The sequence below is a fragment of the Patagioenas fasciata genome, chromosome 9, assembly GCF_037038585.1.
Source record: "Patagioenas fasciata isolate bPatFas1 chromosome 9, bPatFas1.hap1, whole genome shotgun sequence".
NCBI classification, from domain to species: Eukaryota; Metazoa; Chordata; class Aves; order Columbiformes; family Columbidae; genus Patagioenas; species Patagioenas fasciata.
In genome coordinates this window covers 31801149-31826067 of record NC_092528.1, presented here as the reverse complement: position 1 = coordinate 31826067, position 24919 = coordinate 31801149, and the positions used below count along the sequence as shown (strand labels likewise).

General features: G+C 40.2%; 1 protein-coding gene across 12 annotated transcripts in view; it reads right to left on the bottom strand.

Moving 5' to 3' along the window:
• Positions 1-24739, bottom strand: part of MSH4 (mutS homolog 4) — a 33649-nt gene extending 8910 nt beyond the window's left edge. For 7 of the 12 annotated variants that reach the window (XR_011740579.1, XR_011740577.1, XR_011740578.1 and 4 more), the window contains exons 1-16: positions 22057-22324; positions 20052-20216; positions 17622-17785; positions 16426-16536; positions 15448-15563; positions 14684-14857; positions 13198-13370; positions 12366-12433; positions 8227-8307; positions 7335-7409; positions 6860-6924; positions 6142-6311; positions 3787-3923; positions 3274-3377; positions 2325-2449; positions 1043-1243 (exon numbers count right to left, since the gene is read on the bottom strand). Coding sequence is in view for 8 of the 12 variants with exons in the window: in XM_071812799.1 (XP_071668900.1) it covers positions 1043-1243; positions 2325-2449; positions 3274-3377; positions 3787-3923; positions 6142-6311; positions 6860-6924; positions 7335-7409; positions 8227-8307; positions 12366-12433; positions 13198-13370; positions 14684-14857; positions 15448-15563; positions 16426-16536; positions 17622-17785; positions 20052-20216; positions 22057-22315 (2188 nt within the window). In the remaining 4 variants the exon portion in view is untranslated. Of the gene's footprint in view, positions 1-1042; positions 1244-1645; positions 2201-2324; positions 2450-3273; positions 3378-3786; positions 3924-6141; positions 6312-6859; positions 6925-7334; positions 7410-8226; positions 8308-12365; positions 12434-13197; positions 13371-14683; positions 14858-15447; positions 15564-16425; positions 16537-17621; positions 17786-20051; positions 20217-22056; positions 22325-24544 lie in introns of those variants that run through there. The other 5 variants (XM_071812803.1, XM_071812804.1, XM_071812801.1 and 2 more) reach the window with 5 other exon arrangements.
• Between the last annotated feature and the right edge of the window lie 180 nt (positions 24740-24919).

Here is a 24919-nt window from a genome sequence, read left to right as displayed (position 1 = left end):
TCTATAAAGTTTCACAAGATTATGTTCAGTCAATACTTTATAAGAAAAAATTACTATATAGATACCACAATTAAAGAAGCTTGTTAATAAAACCTTACAAAATCACACGCCTGAAGCTGTGTGTCAGTCTAAAGGCATGCAAAAGCGAGAATAAACACTAGGATTAATTGACATTTCTGTAGCCATTGAATTACTAATCCCAAGGAATCTTAGTTTCCCAAAAACAAGATTATATCGCCTTTACCAGTCTTGGAGGCCTGTTACTTGTATTGAATAGAAAAGTAAACCTGTCAAAAGACTCTACGGTCTCCTTTATTCCTATTAAACTCATGTTTTTGACAGCAGTTCCTCAAGAACTTGCAGTTGCTGGGGACTGGACTCTCAAACACATAGCAGATAAATTTTATTCTCCACTGCTAAGTAGCTTCATTCTAGAGTTAGGGTCACCCTATTAAGGTCTTTCTCCTGTGCTACAAGCCTTACCTTTATATTTAAGATAAAAATGATTAAGAACTCTTGAGTACAGTGATGAGTCTGTTAGACATTACAAATATTTGGTTTACTTTCACAATTTTAGTGATCAAACCTTGTAGTATTTACTATTACTTTTATTTGAAGTAGTTGATTATGTATTAATTCTACTTGGCTGCAAGCACACGTCTCTTTTTCTGCATCACTGAGGGGTGCTCAAGCTCATCTGCTCTTTGGGATGACGAGCACACACGTGGCCTGGACGCTCGCTATCAGTCTAACAATGTCCCAGATTGGGTTAACGTGCTCCAAAGAATTAAGGCAATACCACTGTGCTCTTTCCATAGACACACTGAGCAGGCTCCCAGATACACAAAAAGGGCCCCATAACTTTCCAGTGTCAGACCCAAAACCTTGCAGTGGCCTCTGTCAGCAACAGAAGACTGAAAATTACTGGTTACTATTTAAATAGAATCTTATTCTACAAGCCAAATCGTTCAAAATCATAAATATTTTAAAATAAAAAACAATAAACGTGCTGCTAAAGACTACTAATACAGTACACACTCACCAATCTGTGCCATAATTTGACAGAGTGCAATTTGTTTTAGGTATGTTGATTTTCCACTCATATTTGGTCCTGTAATAATGGCAAAATTATTACCCTCTGTCAGATATGTGTTGTTAGACACAGGTTTTTCCATAGCTATCTTTTCAAGAATGGGGTGCCATCCCTGTTTGATTGCCAAAGTATCTGTAAATTCTGGACGAACTAAACAAGAAAAACGATATAAAACATTGCAAAGTTAGTATGGAAAACTTTACTTGAAATAAAGTAATTCTTGCAGAGCAGAATTCAAACGCTGTGGTCCTGATTCCCCAATTTTTACTTTCTTTTAGTGAGCAAGACTAACATGCAGCACTTGTGAAGAATTACCAGCCACTGTCAGGTATAGATTCTGATTGTCATGAAAGTCTTCATGATTTGTTACTACAAAAAGAACCTCATTGCTAACACTTAATTTCCAAATCCACATTCTGTGTTTGTGTTCTGTTGTAAGTGGGACTGGGTTCCAGTGATATAGAAAAACACAAAGAGTCAAACTGGAAAAGTGATTAAAACAGAAGACCTGAAAGCCAATTTAATTTGATAATTTGTACACTCCTATAAGCATATGAAGTATGGGGGTCACGAACTCTGCTACTACCACATATGTGCCTTATTACATAAGCACAGGAAACAAGGAAGTAGCATTCCTTCTATTTTTGATGTAATGATGAGCTAATACATCTCCTGAGATGGCTTCCAGACCTGATTTAGTATCTACACCATGTTGTGTTGCAGATAGATACCTCAGGTCAGCATTAATAGAAGACAACGTGCAGAATGAGCAATATGCGGGTAAGCACAAGATCCTGGATTCCTTAGAATCTAAAATTGTCTAAAAATGCCACAGAAATTGTAGCAGATAAACACATTTTGTTCTATGGCATTTACATAATGTTGATCCACCTGTACTAACTCGTGCCCTTTCGGAACAGAGCTGTAAAGTCAGAGTGTTCAAAGACTTCTTTCTTTTGAATAGAATACGCTTAAACTGGCTGTCTTGAACAGACTGGCTGTGCAGACTTGCAGCAGCTGAATGGAGGATGTGATTCCAGTGAACGCAGACAGAAAGAAGATCAGCACAAAACCAGCAACGACAGAGCAGAGACACCCACCTAAAGCCTACGGAGACCAAAAAAATAAGTCGTGTGGGCTTAGCAGTTGGGGAACTGGACCAAACAGCCTGGATATTCTCCACCAGGAGGGTCTTTATCTGGCCCAGGACATAATCAATGAAGAAACTTACCGTAATCAGACAGAGTGCAGGCGTGGGCAAACGAGAGCAGCATATCCAGCATGGACACAATGTCAGACAGCTTGTACAGGCAATGAATGTGCTCATAGATCTCGTTCAGTAGTTTACACACTATTCTGAAATGAGACACCGCTTTAACTGTTGCACAGCACATACTGTCACTTTACACAACTTGGAGAAACAAAGCAAGCTCATCATGTTCATACTCCACACATCAGGATAGGAGGTTACTCATAAAATGCAATCATCTCTGCCAGATACAAGTAAATGTATAAATTTATTTGAAGCAAATTCCAAGCTTATACCGTCATCTCAGGTCAAATTCTGCTATCAGACACAGGACACACAGCTCCAATGCCAACAGCTCGTAAGAAAGCTTCACAAGAGAATGAACCAAAAACACAGCTACGGAATCAAGTGTGTTTTATCAATATGTCAAATGCAACTCTAATTCCCCTAGGCCCTCACATTAATAGAAACCCCACAGAGTTTCTAGAAAGAATGTCCATAAAATTGACATGCGACATTACCCTCAGTGAGTCTCCTGAACCAGACGGCAGAGCAACCGACCCGCAGCAAGGACAACACAGAACAGACAGTTCTGCTGGAAACGCAAGGAACGGACTAAAAGTAACAATTCTGTATTACAGAATTAATGCATTGTGTCACTTCGTGTAGATAATTCACCCATAAAAATTAGTAAATATGAAGGTCACCCTTATTAATAAACGCCTATATATTTGTAGTCATGTTTAGTACAACACACACTTTGTGAGGGTTTTTTGACTCAAGAAGGACACTGGATCAGTGTCGCTCTGGATTACTTCTGTAAGGAGCCATAACTCAACAGAAAGATAGCTTTAAGAGAGCGTGCAATTAGCTGTTAATTGGACAAAATAAGTGTAATTAGCACATAATAAATAGTTTTAAATGGTCTTACAAGTAGGTCATGTGATATATTTCTCTCAGGGACTCCTGACATCTTTCATTCATTTTTATTAAATCTGCTGAAGTGAAGCTATATGTGTTTTTCATTTTTGTGATCTACAGGGAATTCAAACCAACAATAAGAACTTGCTTTATTATCAGAAACAGTTTCTAAAGCAAATTGGTAACAATAGAATGGGGGGAGAGGGGGGGTGGAAAAATCACCACCTGGTTTCATTTTTCCCATATCCATTTTTATTTTAAAAACCTACAATAGATTGCAGTTATCAGTAAGGTATACAACTTCACATCTGCACACAACATAACTGCACGTAATTGCACATTTCTGACCATATTAACTACCAGTAGGGCAGCTATAAAATTATCAGTTATACTTTCATTTACTTCTAGATATCATCACTGAAATGATTTTGTTGCCTAAATTGCTGTATGATGTGAACTTTTTTAATGTATTATACATTAAGTATAGAAATGTATTACAAAACAACAAATCTAGTCCCAGTACCTTTGTGAATTCTGAAGGAAGTTGGCCATTGGGTAACGCTGAACAATCAACAGTCATCTGGATAAAAAATCCACGAGCAGAGCTGAAACTTGTTTTCATTGGTAGGTTGTACTTTTCTGCAAGTTGCGTTATCATACCTACATACAGCAAATAAAGATTTGACCCAAATTACATACATTTATGTGCGTACACACACGTAAATGTTTGTGTTGCACAAAGATGCAACACTGTTATTGAGATTTATAGGCATCGAATGTGTCAGGTAAGTAACGTGACAAGAGGCTTTACGGGTGGGTCTTCAGGGAATTATGTAAGTAACATATTAATGCAACAAATCCGGTGGCATAAAGCTATTGGGAGAAAAATTCCAGTGGAGAATCAGATAAATTCACGTGTTCTTTAAAGACAGTTTATGCATTCAACCAACTCCCAGGTGAGCCTAACTATGGAAAGTTTGCTCAAGCAATTACCATCACCATCTAATTAGCAAACAGAACACCAGCTGTTGACTGGGGACTCTCAGTTTTCAACCAGTTCATGACTCTGAGGGATCTTCTTTCCACACACCATGGGTAATGCTTTACATTTGCAATCCCCTCCTTAAATCCATCTTGTTCCTAGCTGAGAAAGATACCATATGTGGGAAACTGATGGATGATAGAAGAATTTGTCCTATTAAATCACAGGAATTTTGAATACTGCAAAGAGGATCGCAGTGTGGTACTCCTCTGAGAAGAAGTGGTGTTTCCCTGCCGCTCACTGCCCTAAGCCCTTGTCTGTCTTGTGCTGGGGACCCCACAGCTGGACACAGTGCTCAGGCAGGGTCTCACCAAAGCAGAACAGAGGGGGAGAATCTCTTCCCTTGACCTGCAGGCCACAATTCTTTCAATGTACACCAGGATACTTGGCTTTCTGGGCTGCGAGCACACATTGCTGGCTCATGACCAACTTTTTGTCCACAGGTATTCCTGAGTCCTTCTCTGCAATCCACTCACTCCCCGGCCTATACTGATATCAGGGATTGCCCTAAGTGCAGAGCCTCACACTTGGCCTTGCTGGACTTCAAGCGGTTCACACCGCTCCACTCGTCACGCCTGTCATGGTCCCTCGGGATGTCACCCCTTCCCTCCAGCAAACCAACTGCACCGCTCAGCTGGGTGCTGCCTGCAGACTTGCTGAGGGTGCACTCAGTCCCACTATCTGTGTCACTGATGAAGGTGATAGCACGGACCCTTGAGGGACACCAGTCACAACTAGATTCCACCTGTACATCGAGCTGTACTCTTTGGATGCGACCACCCAGCCAATTCCTTATCCATCTCATAGCCATCTCTCATTCTTTAGTCCACCAGTCAAACCCATCTCTCTCCAATTTAGTGATAAGGATATTATGGAGGACCGTACCAAAAGCCTCACAGAAGTCCATGTACATGACATCAGTATTTCATTCTTGGAGTCCCTTAGAGCTTAACCCACTAAAGCGGAAAAGAAAGAAAAATCACTTCTGCAAGCATGTGCACTACAGTGAAAACGGTTAAGGTGAACATATCTGTTCACATGTTCTGGAATCCTAGCAGCTGCCAAATTTTGGAAGGTTTAGGAAATAAAAAACAACAGCATCTGTACTTTTCAATACGTAGAATGTCAGACTAGAAGAAAACAGGAAGCTCACAACATATGACAGATGCTAAAGTTTCTGATGCTCTCTGAAGTTTTCAATTACATAGTTAAACTAAGATGATGGTCTTTTAGGTAGAAATCAACACTTTATTCTATATTTAAAAAAAAGAGATTCATTCCAGCTGATTTTTTTTCCTTCTGTTTTGACTTAAGGATAAACAGGAAGGTTCCTAATGCACAGGAAGAGACATTATACTACAATTCCTTTTGTCTGTATTTTCCTACTCTCAATAGCTTGGCTAAAAAGTAGTCCACAGATAGATCAAGACTGCTTGAAATATAAAGAACAAAGAACTCATTCAGATATTTCAATTCAAAAAGCCAAAACAAAGATTTATATGTTTTATGCAGAATGTTTTAGTTGGAATAACTCAGCTACATTACTTTAACTTTTTTGTACTGTTAGAGGATAAGGGACAACAGAGTTTTAAATACAGGAATCACAATATAATTGTTCAACTTCATTAAAATAAAACTGAAGTTTTATCTACAAAAGGAGAATCTCAATATGTATCTCAAAAGTACTTCAATTAATTATAAATGACAATTAGTTCATGCTAATACTAAACACTTTTTACATAGGAAAAGGTTATAATCATATGATTACATGGCTTCTATACGCCAGGTGCAACGCACTTTGAACTCCAAATAAATAAAAACTTGGTTGAGAAATACCTGCTATGTCATCAACAATTTCTGTGTATGTTCTACGAGCTATGTCAAGGAATTCATTGATGTTAGGCTTCACAGCATAGCATTTCTGGGTCCTCATATTCAGACATCCTTTTGTGTACCTTGTATCATCATTAATTACAGCTGTAATCTTTTCAAGTATTATTCCAAATCTGCAAGATTAGTTGTATTGCTAATTAGCTACACAATATTTTACAATTTGTATTTGCAATATAATCCCCAAATTACAAATAAGAGTATTACAAATAATTGAAGCAAATTATCTACTGTTAAACCAAACACTAAATGTCATTCATGTCTGGTTTTGACTCAGAATTAAGTATGACTATACTTAAGTCTCACCATAGATATAATTAAAATCTTTGGGAGATACAAGTTCTTTCTCAAATACACAGCCAACAGCTGATTTTTGCATTATTATGGGGACTCCAGGAAACCATTACTTCTGTCTTTTAAGAATAATTTCTAATTGAGTGCAGTTCATCAGCAACTGCAGTACCATAGCTAACCTTGTTTTTTTGCTTTTTCTACCTGTATTTATTTGTTAGTAGAAAATTAGAATGTTTGATAATTAAAATCAGCTTTTAGGCAAAATAATTAAGCTATACTTGTAACTACAAATAGGCAAAGCTGCAACATCTTTAGTCTTACAGACATTCTTAGAGTTTCTAACATACTAGCTAAAGGATACGATTAATACCTTGTATCTTCAAGAGAATGGTAATAAGCCTTCAGCAGTGATGTGTTACAGCTTCTTAATGCAGCCTGTTTAAGATTAGAATGTGGACGTAAATGGTTACTTCTTTTTGTAGCCCTTTTACACGACTGAAAGCATTTAGATTCTCTGATGCTTATTAGTGGTTGCATAAGCAGCTTAGAGAGTCTGAGCAGGAATTTCAATTAAATGTTTGTTATGACAGGATTTCAGTTCTTAAGTGTTACACTCAAATGCATACTTCAATTGGCTTAAGACAACAGACCACATCGGCAGTATTGTGTTCTGCAAGATACAAAGTAATTTTTTTTGTTGACTCAATGATCCTTATCAGTCCCTCCCAACTTGAGATATTCTATAATCTATGAAATTTAACAAACTGCACTGTATAAAATTAAGGACAAAATGGTCTTCTGTACTGTATTCTAAAAAAAAAAAAAAAATGTCAGAGATAGCTTACTTTTAGAGGTTCCACAAGTTCTAGAGTATGCTTCAGGTAGATTAAATTTGTTATTTTTGATTCAGCAGTTTTAACCTGTTGAAAAATTTTACAAATATTAGAAGTGTTTGTATATCCACCTGTTCAAAAAAAGTATTTAAGAATCAGCAAAACTCATACTGTTAACTGTAACAGGTTCATACTTTTAATGAAAATTGCTAAAATACTTCATAAGCTCACTTTGACAACTTGATATGTGATTGCATTAAAAAACTACCTAAATTTTACATCGCTTACTCTGATAGTTTGCCCATCCGTAGCTAATATTTTCATATGTCTGCACTGACGATTGACTCTGAGAACACTCTGCTAACCCAAGCCATGAAAACGGTTTTCAATCTTCTACGTATGCATAGCTCTCTAACACTCTACAGTAGCTTGTAGACTCTTTCAAAGGGAATACGTTATGCATCATAATCAAGTAGTACAGCCTTTTCATATATTCTGTTAAACACAACATAAACCAATTTGACTTACCTTTGGTTAATATATTTATATCCTTAAACATTTGCTAATGTAATTGAAAAAAGAAATCCAATAATATTTTTAAAATATTGGTTGCAATAATGACTGCTCTTCAAAATGTTTTGATCACATACACTCTACCTTGTTTTGTATGCTCCCTTAACATTTACCATAAAGAACTGTGCTGCTCATGTTAGGGCATATTGTACTCCACAGCAGTCCACACCCACAGCAGTCCACACCCACAGCAGTCCACACCCACAGCAGTCCACACCCACAGCAGTCCACACCCACAGCAGTCCACACCCACAGCAGTCCACACCCAACACAGGTAAGCACATTGTTTGTTCCAAAGAAAATCTAGTGTCAGTTTTTACCATGAACACACCTGTATGACCCATGTGAAATCCTTACTCTTGTGGCAGAGGGCCTCTCTTGCCTTATCTTGCCTCCGATATAAAGTTGCCTTCTGTAAAAGATAGGACTAAACAATGCTGAATGTGTGAACAGAAGATTCTTAATTTGGAAATAAATATAGGGTCTAAGTCCCATGATGGGATGGAATCAGACATCAGAAGGACAGATAAGGCCATATGTGAAGAGTTGGTCCTTTGTAATGAAATGTACCTTTGTTAAAATAGTTCTCACAGGAATTATAACTGAACTGGTCTTGAAAGTGGATCTTTGTACATGCTGCATTTTAGGTTCAAAGGAAGAAAATGAATGAATACAGCCATAGTTGATAACTAAAATGCAGCCTACCCTTTACAGCATCTCAACTTAATTTGTCCACAGTCACTCTGATATGTAAAGCATAAGGATTCATAGAAGTGGCTGACTGTGTTTTTGTGCTATAGACTTTAAGTCCTACAGATTTAAGTGTCATGTCAGTGGATCAGGCCTAGTTTAACTTTTGTATTTCCTGGAAATTCATTTAAACCAAAAATACCAGTACCTACTCCCTGTAAGAAAAGGAAACAATTTATTATGTGTCTGGAACTTCTTCAGGCACAGAATCTATTGAATTTGTTCTTAAGATGGGTGACCAAGTAATCCAGAACAGGTGGTCCTCACTTCCACCAAACATGGGAAGCTGATCCAGCTCCTAGTGATCCTTCATAGAATCATAGACTGGTTTGAGCTGGAAGGGACATTTAAAGGCCATCCAGTCCACCCCCCTGCAATGAGCAGGGACACCTTCAACTAGATCAGGCTGCTCAGAGCCCCGGCCAGAATGATGGGACAAGAGGGTCTTTTAAGGATATTGTTTTGTTTTGTCCAGATATCTTTCATTTGCTTATATATGCAGATTACATAAGAGGAAGCACTTCACCGATTACATGATTTTTCAAGCAAAACATCTCAACAAGATTGTCAGTTGACAGTCCTCCTTAGCATGAGAGAATGTTCATGTTGCATGACCCATGAACACTTGTAGTGACTGAAACTGGGGACTTTTCAGACTAGCACCATCTGCCTCCTGCGCCAGAGACTGAAGAGAATTATGTCTCAGACATCATGGCAGCAGCAGTTCATCCCACAGTGGATGAGTCATTGTCAGATTGAGAAGAATTTTCTCACCGACATTGTGTCCAGTAGCAGCAGATGGGGCACTCAGGAGAAGGTAAATTGTGATTTACATCCCAACACCAGCCAAGGAGCCGCAGGCAAAGGCCACAGGCTGACACGGACAGGGACGCACCGGAGGGCAGGAGCTCCGGCTGCTGATCGGCCCAGCGTGGCACAAAGGGAAAAGCTGAGACCCTTCGAGATGTCCCAGGACTTTTCTCTTTTTGTCACCACCCAGACTTCCCAAACTACAAACCCAGCAGCTCAGCCGGGCCCGCAGGGGCCACGTGTCCCTGGCCCAGACTGCGAGTCCACTGGCCACACTGGGGCCGTGAGGGACGGATCCTCACAAGCTTTCGGCCTTTCGTTCTCTTTTCCTTTCCTATACCCCTATTTCTTTGCCTCTCCCTCTATGAGTAGCATAACATAAGGCTTACAAACACAAAACTCTTTTGTGTAAATCCTTTCGCTATTAAACTGTTAACCGATTTGGCTTAAGTAGCATAAATCTTTCTGTGGCTGCCAAATTGTCTGCTAATTGGGCCAAGCTGCAAAATAAAAGGTGTTGGGGGTTTTTTGTTTACCTTCCTTGACTACCCCATATACTCTTTTCTAACTAAGGGGACATGAATCTGAGTCACCTCCCCACACACACCTCTGGCAGGACGGGACAGCTGGGGACGTTCTGCAATGAAAATCTTTACGGAGAGTAGAAGTGGAACATACAGAATACGATAATCTAGCATTTAATAAAAGCAACTCAGCACTTGAATTAGCATGTTTGTTGCATGTATAATATGCTCTGCTATATTGCTGCTAGTTCCGATAGCAAACAGTGCAGTTAAAAATTTGGTGTACACAGTCCTATGTATACACGAAGACATCGAGACAGCTTTAGTCACACACCTGACCTTTCCTTCGTGTTACAGATCTCTGCAATGAAAGCTGGGAACAATAAACATTCAGCTTTCTCGATGTGTCATTAAAGAGATTTTTCTGCATTTACTACAATCCTGCCCGAGCCTGTACCTGATTGCTTTAACTGGTGTTAGACAATTCATTGACTAAACAGGTAAGTTAGCATTCGAGAAGAAAAAAGTTGTAAGTCCCTATGATGCTGGCACACCAGCACGAACACAGGCAAGCAGAAGCCTCCAACGCATTGGCAGAAATATCCTACTCAGGTACAGCAGACAAATGCAGCTTATAATGGAACGGTTACAATACGCTTAGTAGAAAAAAGCTGAGGTTCTGCTGCCTCAGGTGCACAGCGGTTACTGCTGTGTCTGGTCTAACCCAGATCCAGTAGTGAGCTACACGTATTTATCTTGGTTTGATATTTGTAGTGCATGTGTTAACGCACAGATCAATACACAAGGCAAGGTCTGATGATAAAGACCTTTATTTGAAACATGTTAATAATCACTAGCAGGGAAGAGAGCTTTTATACCCTCCAGCAATTTTTGCTTACAAACTAGTTAAGAACACACATGGGTACACTGAAGGAAGAGAAACCTCAGTTCCGTTAATCACAACATTTCTCCTGGTTAAAAACATTGGAGCGATTTTCAAGGCAAAGATTGTATCTGTCTCCAGCTCCCAGAAGACTTCAGAGGGGAAATTCTCTATAGATCCTGAGGGGGAAAAAGGGGGCTGTAAGGAACGTGAACCTGAAGAACATTCAGTAGCTCTCCCGGGCGCTCTGTGACGGAGCCTCCCCTGTTCACCAGCTCCTAAGGCTCCAGGGGCTGCAACACAGGGCACAACGCGCTCACAGACTGAACCTGCGCTGAGGGAGAAAATGCCTTCCTGCTGAAGCCCTAACATCAACACACCAACTATTGCTTGTCCTTCAACGAAACTATCTTGTTATAAGCATTTATAGCTTTATTGTCTATTTATGCTTTTATGAATAAGCGCTTTTATCTGCATTTCATTTTGGTCCACCTGGTAAGACGTGTGATTGAAGGTGACAGATAAGAGCAGGGCACTCTTTTAATCCCTAAGACAGGACCCTGAGAAAACTTCACAGGAATCAGTTCTTCACTACATTGCTGCTCCTTGCATTCACAGCCCAGCAGAAAAGCACGGGCCGAGGTGAGAACCGCCCGCAGAAGGGGCTGCCAGACACTATTCATAACCCGGCTGTGTCCCCATGTGCTCAGAGCTGAGGTTCAGTCAGCACAAGGGACACTCCTGTCTCACTTGGTGTGGCTTCTGCTCTGCAAGGATGTGTACTGTTTTCTGTCAGGTGTTGTTCAGAGGGAGCACTGAACACCTGCATGAAAAAACTGCACTTAGCTCATACGATGTCTGTCTATTGGAAACTAACAGCCAAGTCTCATCTCTGACTTTGTACGTTTACACAACTGACTCAGTAATCGAATACAGATTTATCTGTATTATAAGCACAGCTGAGCAAGGTCAAGAGTGCTTCTTAAGAACCTTTTTCAAAATGATCTTTCAGACAATAAAGACTGATTTCTATTGATTCGTATTACAAAAAAGCTAAAAAAATATTTAATCTCTAGTAGGAAAGAGGCTTAATTTTCTTTTGGCTATTAAAAATTGTATTAACCTCCAAAAATAAGAGAGTAAATGTCTGTTAACACACTTTTTCCTTTTATGCTGATGTGAAGAAAACTCCTCTCTCATCCTAGTACTGTCAAATAGGATGTACACTTACAAAAAATAAAGGTGGGGAGTGATGAAAAAGTAAACATTTTTTAAAGTCAGTTTGTATAAATTAAGATAAATGTGATATTGAAACAAACCCCAATTTTTTAACGTTCTCCTATAGAGTCTCCTGCTGCTGTACAATAAGATACACTCTCAGACTATGACAACATTAGTCCGTGTCTTTGTAAGGCACAGTCTTTTTCCTACCATATCACGCATAGGTACCACATTTACATATAGCCAGGTAACTGCTCATCTAAGGTGTATTTCAAAACATACCGTATCCTGCTTTGGAATTTGTACCAAAACGGAAAGTAGCTGTTCTGTATCCAGGAATTTCGAGATAACTGTAAAACAAAAGTACCCATATCAGAAATTGAATGGATATTGTAATAAAATCTACTTTTTTAAATGCATACAATTACTTAGTGAAACTTAGGCTAATCTTCTTCTTTCATTCTATCTTCACAAATTATTTACCGGGGGAAAAAAAGGTTAAAAATTGCTGCTATCTAAATTATGTTGTCGTAACTATACAGACTATACCGAAGCATGTAGTGATTATTTTACAGGTGGACACATATGAATTCAGCAATATTCTTTTAGCTTGATTGAATCATACATCTCTTGTGATAAAGATTAAGATTACATGATCCAGCTTCAGGTGGACTCATACTCTGCTATTGGTTTTGGTTTGCTGTTGGTTTTGTTTGTTTGTTTCGACCGCTATGTTTTATGAAGCAACAGGAAAAAATATCCATACACAACAAGTACAACATCAGCGATGCATTTGTTTTTAGAGTATACATTATGTATACTCATATGCTTCCAACATAGCGCATATCTAGTCACAGAGGTAGAGACAAACTCAAGTTCTTCGAAAAAGGTATTGGCTGATTTCTACCCATTTTATCTGCGAAATTCACTTTTCTTAGCAACCTACTTGAGAAAAACACCACTATTATAATAAAGATTACTTCCATTATGTGTCACCTGACAAATCATTCAAAAAAAAAAAATCAAACATATTGAGTCACATTGCATACTTTCACATATTAGAAAAAATGTTTAAAGATAAATATAATATGATGTATTAAAAATAAACCACTACCTGCTTGAAGACCAAAAAAGAGCTCCTCATCCTGGAGTAATTCCTGAACACAGTCCAGCCTCATGTTAATTGTTTCGGCATCAACTGGTGGCTCCAGGATATTGGATCTAAGCCTTCGACTTCCACCTGGAGTTTTAGTGTAATTCAGGACACCGAAAAGCGTGTGGCTATTCCTTTGGGAAAAAAAAAATAGTTGTGAAGAATACGCTCAGAAAACCAAAGATGGTAAATGTCAAATTATGTTTTCAGGTAAGAGTATCCTACACACTTGAGGCGTGCTTTAGCGATGCTTTGCACCTTCCTGTTTACTATGTATATGAACTACAGTCGTTGAAAAAGTCAGGTAGTTTGACGTAATTCAATATAATATTAGCCCTCATTATATAATTTTCCAAAATACAAAAATACAACTACACTCAGTATTTTCCTCGGGTTTTGTAGTAGTATTCCATTCCTACTGACGCGGTGCAGTTCACATTTTTTGTCTCAATTGAACTCATTAAAAACAAACCAACTAACCCTACAAAAGGAGACAAATTATCATCTGAGATCAAATACTAATCAGAACATTTTTATTAAAATACAATTCTGAAAATGATTTAAAATATTTCCAAGTCCAAGACATAAATAAGTTGTTTTTTTTTTTTTTTTTTTTTTGCTAAGAACAGACTTTGAGTCAATACAGGAACCAAATAACATGCTTATGATTTATAAATATTACTTTAATGTTTGTGGCTTTTGCATGTTACACATCCCAGGCTCTCACATGCAAGGGTTGATTTTATCTGTTTAAAATAAACAGCTTGTAATCTTTACATTTAGAACATACCTGAACAGTTTCAGAAACTTGAAACCTTCAGAGTTACTGAGTTGAAAGAGGGTAACTGAAAACACTGGTGCCATAAAAATACATTGATTGAAACAGAACTTGTATAGGGAGAAATGGGATCCAAGTACCACCCCCAGTGCAGCAGGCGCCAAGCATTGTTCTCGTGCCACCTAGTATCGCATCGCATCGGACCATCACTATGGAAATTACTTTGTTTGCCACTGTTGTGTAGAGTTAAATTAAAATGAAACAACCTTTCAAGTCTGGAGTATTTATGTTGTGTAAAATCGATAAAACCTAGGCATTTTAATTCAACATAAGCAAGTTCTTGTGGAAAGGTTGCCTCTTGCATTTCACAATCTGTGAAATTTTGCATCAATATCATTTATAAGTTAGAATAAAATATAGACATCAATGTAAAGATGACTATGTATCATCTCTTCCCTCAATTCACTTCTGGGATTTCCTATGCTAGAAATTTTGTGCTGAAACGTAATGCATTTCTCTGTCCAAATTTTTTTTTAACTGCTCTGAATGGTATTTAAGTTCCGTGCTACAGAATTAAATATAATGGTCAGCTCTTCGACGGAAACATCGAGGAAACTTGGCAAAATACAACTTTATAACAGTGTGATTTGTAAACTTCAATACTCTTACCGAGAATCTCTGTTGTTAATTACTAGTTCAAGATTTTGCGCTGATGCCGAATCTATCATAGCTGTTTTCTCACTCCCCTGAAAACGCACCTTGAGTGATTTGGGAGCATAAACTGAATTTTGAATAAATTCAACATATTTTAGCAAAGCTGCAGCAGCTGCAAGACAGTAGTACCTTGAAAAGAAACAATCTTTAATGAATGTTGGAGGGTGCTATTTAAATACTTCAAAGCCAAGTGGTGAACTACAGAAACCACATTCACACTTCTGCTTGACAACTACTGGGACTGACGGCACTGAAAAAGCAGCGTGCTTCAGGTGTGCTCTGCCCCACGTATAGTACACATGGATGCATGTAAATTGCATATTCATTAATGAGTCTGTGCACTTCACACTACGCAGCTGGTATTGTGAACATACAGATTTCAGTAGTTACATGTGACACTTGAAACTTCTGGTACAAGGAAAACATTTCCTGAGGCCAGAAAGAAAGGCAATCACAGCTGTTTGAAGAAAGAATGAAAAGGAGAAAGTGGAAAGCTGTGAAAACAAACAAAAAACACACACACACATTTAAAACATTGATTTGTAATGGGCTTTTTGTTTAAGTTCCTAGCTATATCAGAAACACTAGATGGCAAAATGAAAGAACACCTCTTTTATGACTTTCTAACCTTTGCAAGAAGCCACAGACTTGTGTACGCATGTAAAAAGCTGTTAAAAACTTATCTGGACACAGTACGCTTTTGCCTTGTTTAAACATACTTTGACTGAACCTCCATGAAAATGGTGCTGAATTCAGACGCACACAATTGTTCTATGTATTCCAAACCTTTTGTTTCATTGAAGTATTTTCTTTGGACAGTTGTAAAAGTCACATTCTGTGAAGATGGAGGGGGAAAGCAAATGGTTTAAAAAGTCACAGAGAATATTTCAGAAAGACTTCTCTATGTTTCTAACGATATGTGTGACTGAGTACTCTGCGGGAGCATTCATTCCAGCTGATTAGCACTGTTGTCCACTCATCTTTCCTGCTCTCCGGTAGCAAGTACATAAAAAAAGGCTCATACTACCACTTTGAGATTGTACATAGACTTTTTCTTGGATATTGCTTCTCCTCTCAAGTACTAGCTACTCCACATTTTGAATTTAACCTGGATTTCGTTAAAATAAATGACTCTTTGGAAATAAGTTATTTTCATGCTAGCAGCAATGCCCACATTCAAACTGTAGTTTTCCCTTGGCAAGGTTTAAGCCCAGGGATTGTTATCAAACCTTCAATGATAAATAAGGCATAAAGACAATAAGTCAATGTCATTGATTGTGTGTGATGCACGAGTGATTCACGGAAATAAAAGGAGAGGTCAGGAAGTAGAAGAGGACTCATGAAGAAGCCACCAGCAGTGTAAAAGTGGAAGCAATTCGAGTAGTAATTAATACAGTCTTTTACAAGTTCTGAGGCTTTAATACTCATAAATTACATATACTAGTTCATCTCACCCTCTTTTACCCTGACAGCGTTCTTTTCCTATTTTGTCATACATTTATCAGAATTACAACTAGCGGTGTTGGAGCTGCATTTAAATTATTCTTTACCATGGTAAAATTAGGACTGAATATAATAGAAAACACAAAAAATGACTGCACTTAAGGTTTTAGAAGTTGAGTAAATTCCCAAGTCAACAATCATATAAAAGTGATCAATAAGAACTCCAAATTATGGAATGAAATTTAAGAGCTTACCTTGAAATGTTCTGTTATCAGACTGAACAACTTTGTTGTGTTTCCTATATCACAAGCAGTGTTTGACATTATTATTTCTAATGGTGTTAATATCTTGAGTTTAGTAATAACCTGAACAAAATAATTCAATAAAAATCCATACATAGACTAAAATATTTTTACATTATAATGAATCAGCAATAAAGAATTAGAGAATCTACAGATACACATAGATTCAGATTTAAACACAAACATGCTTGCCATTGAAGCAAGAGATAAATGTCCAAAACTATATTTCATGGCTATGATGGGAGAAGGACTTTTGAAGAGACTGCAGCTTTCTGAGCCTGCAGCTGAGAAGTTAATGGTGCTCTGGGAGATGAAGAAATGCACCAGATCTGAGTATTAATAACCTTTCAACTGAGACTTCTTTTAGACTTTGTTCTAACCTCCTCTGATAACATTTATCTCAGCTCACCTTTCTCAATATGGCTCAAAATGTGCATATTTAAGCCAGCTTTGCTTTGATTATGTTAGATACACCTGCTGTAGGGATTTAAAGTGCACTATATAGTTTTCTATTTGTCTACTGTATAAGAAAGGGCAAACATCGTTATGCATTTACATTCTTCTATATCATCATGCGCAAATTTTCAAGGGAGAAACACGACAAAATAGCCTATATTTTAAGTGCTTAGAAATTAAGATGTGAAAGCAGGGACAGATAACAATGTAAAGGTGGACAAGTATAAAAAATACACAAAATACATCATCTAAGAGTACCGGGGGTGTGAGAGGTAGACCTGTTGCTGCCTGACATATTTGATAATCACCAGGAAGTTTTCTTCAGAGGCATCAGAGTTAAAGCAGACCTTGAGGAACTTAGAGAATACAAGAGAACTTCACTGAATTAATTTACAGAATATTCAAAAATAAAAGGGTGCGCAAGAACATGCAATAATCTTGATATCACTCACTAGCAAAACACGGGCACTGTGCAGAAAGGCTATTTTTCTGTGGCAAAACATTCTTTCCTCTTTACCTGAGGCACAGTAAAGAAAATAGCAGTCCTTCCAACATTGCACATTTTCTAGAACTCGTTACTTCAACTTTGAGAAAACTCTTCTACAAACTAAAAATTAGTCATAATCATTGTAAGAAAGAAAGTCACAATAACTAGCCTGTAAGGGATACAGCAAGTAAGCATGCAACAATACCTTGGCGTAAGTTGTATTATCTGCAAATTGTGATAATAACATCTCAGGATTTTTTAGGTCAATACTGGCCATTCCCACTTCACCTCTGGCAAGGCCTCTTCCTTCCACCACCGCTGTGATCACCGACGCGGCAGCGTGAGCAGAGGTTGCTGACGAGGACGTCACTGTGAAACAGGTGAGAACTCAGTTACCAGCCACTTTACACTCACAGAATCATACTTCGACATTCCAAGGGAAATATGTGTTTACAGTCTGACATCCGTGGAAAGCCCCTTCAATTCACCAAACTTTGTTAAAAATCTTAAATCCTGGCTGTCGAACTCCTCACTGCTCACACCATACAGACAAGGCACACTTCCCAAAGTATGAACATCATACTCCTACGTGTCAGAACTAATAACATTTCTGCAGCAAGATAAAATACAATTTCTGAGCCACCACGGCTGCACTGAACAAAAAGATGTCTAGTACGTGCCAAAAGGCATGATGTTATTAAACATTTTCCATTTTAAAATCAAAACAATGCATAGCTATTACCGCTAATCAAAATCAGGTGTATCAATTGCAGAGAGATACTGCAAGTCAATATTACACTAAAAGTAGAACTCTGATTGAGGTGGCTTAGATCTTGCCAACTCAGGGGAAACAAGTGTGACACTTAACTCATGGGGTGATGTATTTTAATTCAGTGTACCAAACTTCTTTTCATCTATGGAAGACCAAAAATATGTAGACAGTGCTTCTTTTAGTATCTCAGCTAATTTTTGTTTCATGTTTGCAAAATGGTGTGACATTCCTCGAAATTCTATTGGAGAAGCTACTAATGACGTTTTGTTTGGAAATCTGCAACCAAAGATTGTGAGACTGTGCTATTCAAATCAGCAAACATGTAATTTTCTGAGCAATACTGACATATTAACACACTATGAAAAACAGCTGCATACATTTTGGTGTAACTTCTCAAACTGGAAACAGCCCTCATCATGTAAATTTTAACTTTCAGCTGAACCATTAAGACTAAAGTACTCAAAGTATGAAAAACACTTGCATAGATAAGGAATGCCCCATTTAAACATCCAAAAACATCTAAACAGTACTGGATTTTGATAGCACAGACGTCTGAACACTAATTAATTCCACTTGCTTCGTAGTGATTATTTACATTCTTTTCCACATCTACCTTACCTTGTTCTTCAAAGAATTTGCTCTTGAAAAGCAATGAAATAAGAGCAAAGAAATAACAGAACATTCCTTATGAGAATGCAGAATACACCAAACCTGACATTTTCTTCTGAGTAAACTCCATTTGTACTCCAAGAATCAAAACTAATCCTACCAGGAATCTGGAAGAGCAAGATCAGAATCAGAGTTTATCTAAGAATTTAAGATTAAAAGGCTGGTTGAATTGCAACTGGCTACCACCTGAGCAAACTCTTTGATGCTGCATAGAACCAAGTCTGAACCTTTATTTATTCTACCCATATTCTGTCAGACATAAGATGTCAACAACAGCATTCACATAAAGTTTCATCTGAGGTCTGCTGATAACGTAATTGTTATTCTGAATCTTCTACTCAGAATAATCCACAGCCCATCAGCAGCAGCTGACCACAATATTAACTTTTCTTTTAAATGCAACTAAAGGGTAAAAATAATGGGTATTTTAGATTACATATGGCAATTACACATATTTTGTTTGGAAGATGGTTAGTTCTTCATTTTGTCACACTAAAAAAAAAAAATAATAATACAGCGACCAAACAACATTCTTCAGAATATGATACTCTGGATGCGCTGCCTTCAATACGGATCCATGAAAGACTAATGAAGGAATGGCACATACAATACAGCAAGCACAAACAAATACACAGACACACACAAACACAGCTTTGTTCATAAGAAGCACTGCAAATGTAAACCAAACAAGCTACTGCGCCAGTGTTCCTCTGGAGAGCTAGTGTTCTACAGCTTTGGAGATGCCAACATAAAAGGCGTAAAACTTGCATCAGGAAACTTGAGAATAATGTCATGATATGTGACGTACAATGCACCACAAGCCCAAAGAAACCCTGATTAGAAATGTGCATAAATTTGGGTTCTTCAGTCACCACACAAATCAACATGTCCAGAAAATAATCCAGTTTTGCATAATTTGAAAGAAGTCTGAATTCTAATTGTACTGCTAATTGAGACATGAATGCAAAGTAAGTGACAAGAGGTTGCAATACCAAAATATCTACTCAGTGTTTAAAGCACTGTTCTGCCTTACGAGTGCACCTCTCATTGGCAGGCACACTCTGTAGTGCAAAACACATCATGTTTTGCATACATTTTAGTATCTTACTGTACCCTGTTAAAAATAAAGTATATTTAATAAAATGATGTTACAAACACAAGTAGGACTATTTCCTTTAAGAGCTCTAACCTCACCTGAGTATCCCGTGAGTGGGGTGCGACTCCTGCACACAGACTTGCTGGAAGAGAGGGGGGTTTTTCTGACACACGCGCTGTTCAGGCCTCGCACAGAAGAAGAACTCGTGAGGTTCAGTGTGCTGGTATTTTCTACACAAGAACTTTTGTCCCCAAAATATGATTCTGAGGAGGGGAGGAAAAAATAACTTTTGTAAATGGACACATTAAATTGTGTATCGCTCCACTGAAAAAATATTTTAATCATTTTTAATGCAGAAAGCAATATATAAATAAACAGCTTAGAAAACTTTATCTTTCTTACTATAAATAGATATATCCAAGCAATAAACTGTAATGTCATTCCATAAAAGCTCTCCAAAGTATAAAATGAAATAAAAATCAGACTGATTTGAAAACAAGTCTGTATCCAAGTGGTTATTTTCCACAATGCTGCAATCACTTGCAGCACCAATATAAATGTTTGTTTAAATTGCTGGCCTGAAGTACAACACATAATTTTGTATTCTAATGAATTCTAGATTAATGAAAGAATGCTGTAAGTCAGTTCTATCTCACATTGACCCACCAGTTTTAAAACCCGTATCTGAAACTATACACGTGTTCATTATTTTTTTCTTTTTTTAGGTTGACCATTCTTTTTAGAAAAAGGACAATAAAAGAAAGAAAAGAATCATGTCCAAAAACACCCAAGCTGCAGAAAGATCTCCCTTTGAATTGATGGGGTTCAACTCTCGGAACTCATACAACGATCTGCGACATGTTTGTCACCTGCAGTTTCTTTTCTATATGTGTCTTAAGACTTATCCACATTAAGTCCTGCAAAATCTCTTTTTCTCAGATCATTCTCTAGTTTCAATAAATCATTTGATAGCATTTTACTGATTTTCAGTTCTCTTGACTAAAAACAATATCACATGCTTAATCTAGGTTGGATAATTGCTTTTTAATATGTACTTTTTAAAAAGGAAAAATAAACAGAGGATTTCAGATTAAAACTTTAAAAATTCAAGGTATTGAGACACATACAAACCCAAATAGCATTCATGTAGATTTTGGAATAAGTTAATTCAAAGTTTGGCCAAAGAGACTTTGCCGTTACTTTATAACGTACTGAATCTGGCGTAACATGGTGAAAAATGTAATCTGAAGACCAGATGAACCAAACCATCTGCAGGTATTTTTTAAAATCAGCATTTAACACGTAAATTACACTCTACTCAAATTAGCAATCTAAGGGGCTTTTTTGCCTTGTTTTGTTTGGGTTTTTTGTAGGATTCATGACTGATCACGGACATTACCCGAGAGCACGTTATCTGTTCTCAACTTATGCCTACTGGTAGGTACCTCAGAATGCCTTTCAACAAGTGTTAGAAGAATTTCTAATTATTTTTATAGTTGCTCCACTGAAAAAGCTATAATTTGAACTCTTTTTTCCTGCCTGACAAGCCAGGCTTCGCGAGCAGGCCCAGGTTTGCTGAGCGGGCTGACGCCCTGGCTCGGGGCACAGGAGCCGCTGAGGGGTCTCGAACTTCAAACTCGGGGAGCACCTGCACCTGCGGGGTCACAACATCTCAACACGTCCCGGGAACGGCCCTTAAAGCCACTGTAAAGGGCGAGCCAAGAAAACCGAACACCTCCAGAACCAACCACCCAAGAAAACAATCACAAAACCAAAATCCATAACCAGCTGAACGTGGTTCACGTCTCTAGTAAAGCAAATACCGTGCTGCAACTGAAACCAGTTTCTTGACCCCAGCAGGGAACTCGGATACTGCGATCTAAAATCTTAGTAGGGAAAATACTAAAGGTTGAGGAAACGAAGTGCGAGCAACGACTCCCATTGTTACACAGCTGAAGAGAAAGCGCCTCTGACCGCAGAGCCGCTGCTGCCCCTCCCGCTACGGCACCGCCTGTGCCGGCGCTTGGAAGCGACCAGCAGAGAGGGCAAGTGGGTAACAAAGGGGTAAAGCCCCGCAGGCAGATGGTAGCGGCGTCGCCCCACCTCCTCTGCCGGGAACCGGCGGCCTCGCCCCGGCAGCGAGGCCTCCCCCGCTGGAGCTGCTCGGCCCGGCCCCGCCACTGGAGGAGCCGCCGGTGCTGCCCCCCGTGCTGCGCGGCGTCTGCAGCAGCCCCAGGGTGTAGCGGGGCGTCCGCTCCGCTCGCCCGCTCAGCCCCGACGAGGAGCAGCCCCGGCCCGCGCTGGACGCCAAGGCGGCCGCGCCTCCTCCCTCAGCCATGGCCGCCTCGCCCAGCGCGGGCATGGCGCGCGGCAAAGCCCTCGCGACACGGCGGCCTCGCGCACGCGCAGCGTCACAGCCGCACCGCGCCGGCCCAGGCCCGCGCGACGGCCGCCGCATCACCTCAGCGCGGGAACGGCGGCTGCTCCGCGCGCGGCCGAGGCCCCGCCCCCCGTGAGGGTTCGAAGAGAAAAGCCGGCCGGGGGTGCGGGAGCGGCCGTGACCGAACAGCGGAACGGGGGTGGGCAGCGACGAGTTCTGCACAAACACGCCATTGCAGACGGTGAAATGCAGAGACACGTCCTGTTGTGCTCTCTGAAACAGGAATAAAGCATCTGAATGTGACTTGTTCCACATTCAGTCTTCAACACTCCAAGACTTTTAGCAGAAACTACACCGATGTTTCCCCCCCCCGCTCAAGAGTTTAGATACCAAAAGATCCCAATTGATACCAAAAACTCAGCAAAAAGACTCTTCAACACAGTTTTGAAAGTGCTAGCAAGCAGCACTTACGCTCAGAGGATCACTCCTCTAATTGAGTGTACGCGTGATTCGCACTTCTTGGTATTCTTGTTTCTACTGCTGAGTTAATGCATTAAACATAAATTATTTTTGCAACTCCACCCTTTGCTGGGAGTCCATCTTTCGTATTCCGGAGTCTTCATCAGAGGTCTCTCGTAATCCCCAGGGTCTTTGCAACTTGGTGCCCCCCTCCCCGCCCAGTGTCAGTTGCTTGACCTAATTTCTTGAGCATGCATATTGTCATTTTGCACCGCTACTCAGCAAAAGCCAAGTAGCTCTTTCTCCATTTAGTGGAACATTTCACTTTCTCAGCTTGCAAGCCAAGGACATCCCGCTTTGTCTCATGTCCAGTCTCTACAGAGCTATTGTTTCTCTGTCAGGCTTCTGTTATGTCAGGCCTAGTCTTGCTACATTTGGCCTAGGGGTTTCTAAAAGATTTTTCTTCTTCTTATCAAATCCACTCTTTTTTTGAGACTTGTTCTTATAGAACATGTCTTATAATTATTAGTTTCTATAATTTCTGTATTGGAGTTCGAAACAGATATCACTGTACCACCTAAAACTGGGAATTGTAAGGCAGGCTAGAATGTAAGCTACAATAATGTGTATCGCGATTGCAAATAGACTTTATAGCACATTTAAGTTCGGTAGCCATGAAGTTGTCTTCCAAATTTTTTTCAAAACCCCAGGTGGTGTCATCTAGGTTAACTTCGTGCAAAATTTGTGTTTGCCACCATATTTGGTGTATGTCAGTAGAAACTCTTCCACCCTGGTAAACCGAGGCAGGTGCCGGGCAGCCTGTAAACCCTGCAGTACCCAACCAGTGGGGAACATAGACGGGAATTTGCAGCTGGGATTGCGGAAGAGGAGAGGGAGATGTAAGCGGGAGCTTTTTGCCATATTCTGTGTGCCTAAGTTTAGGTACAACACCCGGTCTGGCAAAATCGCTAATAAAATATGCTTTGTTGAGAGATCCTGCCTGGGCTTGCTCTATCAGCAGGGTAATCGCTCCCCGGGACGCGCGCCTGCGCCATCGCCCAGTGGTGCGCTGCAGTACCCGGGTTTCGCCACAGGACGGCAGCACCGCAAAGGCCGCAGCCCTCGCCGTGCACTTACAGAGCGTGAACCCGGCCAGCTGCATTCAACGAGGGCTGCTCGGACAGGACGGTCATCCAGAAGAGGGCTAGAAACCACCGACCTCCCTGAACTTCTGTAAAACCAAAGCCCAGCTCACCACTCTTCAGCAGCTACAAAGTCAAACGCAGGGTGGGGTTTTGATCTCCACATGGTTTAATAAGTTCAGGCTCAGCCATTACATAGGCACTGGGATCGCTGCACTATCGTGAGTAGGAGGGTGTGGGGGACAAGGCAAAAGACCCCAAAAGATGCATAGACAGCCAGGCAACATCCAAGCATCTCATCAACCTGCTCTGCATCTCAATTAGCATTCTCTGCACCCATGGTAACCGCTGCCGAACCCGAGGCGACTTGGCTCTTGGGTGCGAGTTCCTGTCCTGTCTTTGTGTGTTTTCTTTTTCTTTCTTTTGTGCCACGTTGTCAAGAAAGGGGCAGCTGAGCGCGTGGGTGCAACGGCTCCACATGGGCCGGCGCTGCACCGGAGACACGGCTCCGGGCCAGACTGCTTACACCCACCTGCCCGCAGAAGCACGCGCCTCCGACGAATTTCCCATGCTCACCCAAAGTGTAAAACAAACGCAAACACCACCATACCGCATCAGTCCATCTTGTCCCATGCACTCCGGCGTCACGTTCACCCTTCCCGCACCGACCTGCCTTCTCTTTTCGCCGCTCTGTTGACCTCGCTCTCTCTCACCGTCCCGCCGGGCTCCGTAGCCACCGACAAGCACAACTCCCCACAGACCCCGGCGGCGGAACCCCGACCGGCCTGACCGAGAGAACGGACGTCCTATCTGCATAGCCACGCCCCACAGGGGCATTACCCGCAAGCGCGCATGCGCAACTATGTAAAAGGCACATGCCCACTGAGAAACAAACGGTGCGTAAGCCTTCGTGCGTTCCTTGGGCGCATGCACTTTACATCCCTCGAGCACCTGCGGACCGCCCCTTCTCCTCCCTCTCCGCAAT